The sequence below is a fragment of the Alligator sinensis genome, unplaced genomic scaffold (assembly GCF_000455745.1).
Source record: "Alligator sinensis unplaced genomic scaffold, ASM45574v1 scaffold1802_1, whole genome shotgun sequence".
Taxonomy (NCBI): Eukaryota; Metazoa; Chordata; order Crocodylia; family Alligatoridae; genus Alligator; species Alligator sinensis.
The window spans coordinates 105433-110586 of NW_005843236.1; the positions used below are offsets into that span (position 1 = coordinate 105433).

The 5154-nt window shown below is 49.0% G+C and overlaps 1 protein-coding gene across 1 annotated transcript in view; it reads left to right on the plus strand.

Annotated features, from left to right (window-relative positions):
* Window positions 1–5154, plus strand: part of LOC102388409 (matrix metalloproteinase-27) — a 14218-nt gene that overhangs the window by 3761 nt on the left and 5303 nt on the right. The window contains exons 4-5 of the mRNA XM_006038059.1: window positions 2516–2677; window positions 2838–2943. Of these exons, the coding sequence (XP_006038121.1) occupies window positions 2516–2677; window positions 2838–2943 (268 nt within the window). The remainder of the gene's footprint in view (window positions 1–2515; window positions 2678–2837; window positions 2944–5154) is intronic.

The following is a 5154-nucleotide window of genomic DNA, read 5'->3' on the forward strand; positions in this document are numbered from 1 at the left end:
GAACCCAGCATTCATCCCTGCCTGTGGCAGGGGGTCAGGCTAGATGATCTGTTCAGGTCCCTCCTGACCCTAGCTACTATGAAACTATGAAACTATTTGCAGCAATTTCACAGATTTCATAGATTTCATAGACATTAGGGCTGGAAGGGACCTCAGAAGATCATCAAGTCCAGCCCCCTGCCCCAGGGGCAGGAATTCAACAGGGATCATAGGATTCCATCAAGATAAACATCCATCATGATAAACGTCTCTTGAAGGCGTTCAAAGTAGGTGCTTGAACGACCTCCGGTGGCAGTCTATTCCAAACCTTGGGGGCTCGGACAGTAAAGAAGTTCTTCCTTATGTCCAGCCTGAAACAGTCATGGAGGAGTTTGTGGCCATTCCCCCAGATCCTGGTGGGCACCCCTGATAAACTTATAGGCGGCCACCAGATCACCCCTGAGCCTACGCTTTTCCAGGCTGAAGAGTCCCATGGCTCTCAGACTCTCACCATAAGATCTGTTTTCCTGACCTTTAATCATGCATGTGTCTCTTCTCTGGACTCTCTCAAGCTTCTCCACATCCTTTTTGAACTGTGGAGCCCAAAACTGGATGCAGTACTCCAGCTGCAGCCTCACCAAGGCTGAGTGCAACAGGAGAATGATGTTCTGGGATTTGCTTGAGAAGCATCTATGGATGCAAGCCAACGCTTTGCTCACTTTACTAGCTGCAGCATCACATTGAATGCTCATGTTCATCTTGTGGTCAATTATAACCCCCAAGTCCCTTTCATCCGTAGTGCTAGCCAGCGTAGCACTGCCGAGCCTATAAGCATGCTGCAGGTGTCTCGTCCCAAGGTGGAAAACCTTGAATTTTTCGGTGTTAAACACCATCAGGTTCTCGTCCGCCCATTTGCTGAGCCTGTCAAGGTCTGCCTGGATTGCCCTCCTGTCCTCAGGTGTGGATGTTTTGCCTCAGAGTTTGGTGTCGTCGGCAAACTTGGCCATTCCGCTTCTGATACCAATGTTTACATCATTAATGAAGATGTTAAATAGTATAGGCCCTAGGACAGAGCCTTGAGGGACCCCGCTGGTCACATGACACCATGACGATTGACTTCCATCAACCACCACCCTCTGGGTCCTACCACGGAGCCAATTCCCCAGCCAACAGATCATGGCGAGGCCGAGGCCGCAGTTAGCCAGTTTTGCCAAGAGGTGATCATGGGATACCAGATCGAAGGCTTTTTTAAAGTCAAGATATATGACATCAATCTCCTCTCCCTTGTCCAGGTGATAGGTCACCTGGTTGTACTTTTACCAGTTTCTACAAAAATTTTCTTGAAAAGTTCTTTCAATTGGAGAGTGGGATTTCTGGTCTCAACTGTGAAGTCTCCATAATCATTAATAGCCTGGTGTTTGGGCACTTATCCAAGTCTTAGATCTTTTTTTATTCAGAGCAGGGGACTGAACACTGGTCTCCCGTGTGTGTACCCTAAACACTAGGCAATAGATTCAGCACCTCTCTGAATATTTAATTATTTATACACAGTAGAACAGAATTTAGTGGGGAAAGAGTGATATGGCCAGTAATTCGGGTGCTCATCTGGCATATAGAAGACCATAGTTGCAGCCCCTGCTGTGAATCAGAGAGACCTGGAACTTGAACATGAGATGTTCTGGGATGACCTCTTTTGCTTTTCCATTTTTTATGATAAAAATTGAAAAGTCTTGGCCTCATTGCCTATTCAAATGGAGATGTTGAGACCTTGATTTTTTTTATGCAATAGAATCCTTGAATTATGGCCAGCATCACTTGAAAAACCTGTGATCGGTTCTTATAGACTTTTGATCATGACTAAATCACTTGACATCTCTTTATTTGTAAAGGGGGAATAGTAATTCTTCCCTAACACACAAGAGATTTGTGAAATGTAGCTCATTAATATTTGTGGATGTAGATAAATGTCTGAGATAAAACCGTTTATTTCCTGTTTTTCAAGCTAACAGATTTAATTGGGTTGCAAGTTTGCTAACCTTATCAAATGCATTTTCTCAGGAGATACTTTAAAGAAATTAACTTAAAAGTTTTGTTTATAAAAGGTAGAACATCCTGCTAATATTCTGATTTTCCCAATCTTTATATACTCTATATACAATGAAGAAAGTCATAGAGACAAAAATAATTTAATGCCTTATGTGTACATATGAGCAGTTCCCCCTGTTCTGCAGTTTTCAGATATGCCTGAATCACTACACAGTCAAGGGAAGATAAATTGCAGTTGTTCCTGGCAATTCAACAAAGGTGTTCCCACTCTCACCTCCAGCTAACTACTCGCTGAACTCAGCCAATTTTATAGCCAACAGAACAACAGGAAAGAGCCACTCCCTATGTGACACTGGAAAAACACTACCTTCTCCCATATGACATTTCTCATGTTATATATAAACTTTGATGGCTTAGGGTATATATCCTAAGGGCTGTTGACTCACTATAGACACAAGTATCTAAACTGTTTATTCCTATTCTTCTTTAGGATTCAACTTGTTTCTTGTTGCTGCTCATGAGTTGGGCCATGTACTAGGTCTCCCCCATTCTGCTGACCCCAGGGCCTTGATGTTTCCCAGTTATGCCTATTTCAAAGTTTATGATTTTCCTCTCTCTCAAGATGACATTATTTGCATTCAGGCCATTTATGGTGAGTAGGTACCATGACTTAAAAAACAAACAAAAAACATAAATAGTTTCTTCAAAAAGTTATATCAAAGTTTTAAAGTATGGTACTGAAAGTATTTTTGTATGAAATATTTGGTATTCCCCCACGATTTGATGCATGTGTTTTAATTGCTTCCCTTTAGGGCCCCGGTCATTCCTTCCAGTTAAATCATCTAAAGTCTGTGGCTCCAAGGTGTCTTTTAGTGCTATCACTACATTACGCAGAGAAGTCATGTTTGTGAAAGGCAAGTAAATACAGTTTATTGTAAAATAACATTAACCTTTGGAGGTTTCTTTTTGCATTATTTCCTCTATGACTGAATACTGCCATACATCCCAGTGACGGACATCAATGATTTGATAAAGAGATAGACAGTCAATCAAAGTTAGTTACCAATGGGGAAAAAAATTCCATTTTATTTTTAACAGAGAAAATAATTATTACTCATCTATATTTATGTAAGTGTGAAGTAAGACTATCTTAGACCATGCAAAGTTCTCTGTTTCATTGCAGAATGACCAGATGGTCATATTAGCTAGCATAGGGGCGGGCAATATACAGCCTGCGGGATGGATCCAGCCCACCAGGCCATTCTATCTAGCCAGCGGGCCCCTAAAAAATTTAGAAAATTAATATTTATCTACCCCTGGCTCCTGTCAAAGATGACAGCAGCCAGGGGCAGTAGGACCCAGGGGAAGCCACAGCAAGCTTCTGCAACACCAGGGCCTATCCAGCCCTGCCCCCTCCCCCAGCCAGAAGCCCCTGCCTAGCAGAGGCTTCTGGCTTGGGTTTGTGGGGCTGTTTGTGCCTCCCTGTACCAGAGTGGGAAATTCAGGTAAGAGTGGGGGGGTGGGGAGGCAGGGGAGGAGCGTGGGGTTTGCTCCAGTCTTCAGGGTTGAGCCAGCTCCCGCTGCCTCCCATGGTCTGCCCATGCAGCCAGGAGCCATGTGGTGGAGAGTGGCCAGTGGGTGGGCAGGAAAGCGGGGAAAGAGGTGGCGAGGAGTGGGGGGAGTGGAAGAAAGAAGATTGCGGGGCCTACATTGGTGTCCCAGGGCCAGCACTCGCAGGGCCCAGAGCAAGCTGGCAGGAGTGCAGGGCATGGACAGGCAGAGGTCCATTGAGCCGGGCTGGGCTGCCAGCAAGGAGAGAGAAGACCTGTCCTATGGCTTGGCTTTTTTGGGCTGGCTGTGGTGCACTTTGGCCTCTCACTCCTTCCTGCCATGCAAGGCAGAGAGGCCCTTGTGGCACCCTTTGGGGAAGGAGGAGGAGGAGGAGGAGGAGGGGGAAGTGGGCTTGGCCACCACCTTATCCTTGTTGCCACGCTCACGCCAGTGCTCATGGTGCCACTTGTGGTACCGGCTGCTGCCATCGCAGTGCTCGTTCCATGCCCAGCTGCCATGCTCCACTTCCCTGCATGGCTGCAGCCACTGGCCCCATGCCCACCTCTCCTGCAGCCACCATCACTGTTGCTGCTGGCCGCCACAGGTGCCTCAGCCTGCTGTGCTGGCAGCACTGAGCACAAGTGGCCACGGGGAAAGAGGTGCTCAGGCTTGTGGCAGGTACACAGTGGCAGTGGGGTCAGCCCAGCTTCATTGCCTGGCAGCAGCCGCCCACTGCCACAGCAGCAGCCGTGCAGGGAGGTGGAGTGCACTAGCCAGGCATGGCGGGAGCACCACGGCAGTAGCAGCCGCTTGGAGCGGCATTGTGAACACAGTGACAAGCCCGCCTCCTCCATATTGTGGCGCCCACAACCACTCTGGTGGCCCCAAGGTGTGCCACAAGGGCTGCTCTGCCTCGCTGCTGCAGCAGTGGGCAGGTACCTCCGGGTGACAAGGCCTCAGGGTGACAAGACCTCCACTGCTGCTGCTGCCACCACCACCGTGTCCCTGAGCCCAAGCACTACTTGCCCTGTGCCTGCTTGTGCTCAGCACTGTCCCCACAGTAGGCTGAGGCGCCCATGGCCATCAGAAACAGCAGCAACGGCAGATTCAGAAGCAGTGGGTGCGGAGCTGGTGGCAGCAGCTGCACAGGGAGGTGGAGCACAGCAGCCAGGTATGGCAGGAGAACCACAGCAGCAGCAACAAGGAGATGGAGGCAGCAGCTGAACCCGCCTCATCCACCTCCTCTGTCACGGCCCCACGGATGCTTGTACTACAAGCCTAAGTGCCGCTTGTCCCGCGCTGTCCCTGCACTGGGCCAAGGTGCCCATGCCAGCCAGAAACAGTGGTGGTTGTGAGGCCGGTGGTGGCTGCTGCATGGGAAGGCATAGTATGACAGTCGGTCATGGTGGGAGCACCGCAGCGGCCATTCCTGTGAGTGGCACCATGAGCACCGCTGTGAGTATGATGACAAGGAGAAGGCAGTGGGAGCTGAGCATGCCTTGTCTTCCTCCTCCACTCCGAAGGGCACTGCAAGGGCCACTCTGCCATGCAGCAGGAAGGATTGGGAGGCCAAGGCTC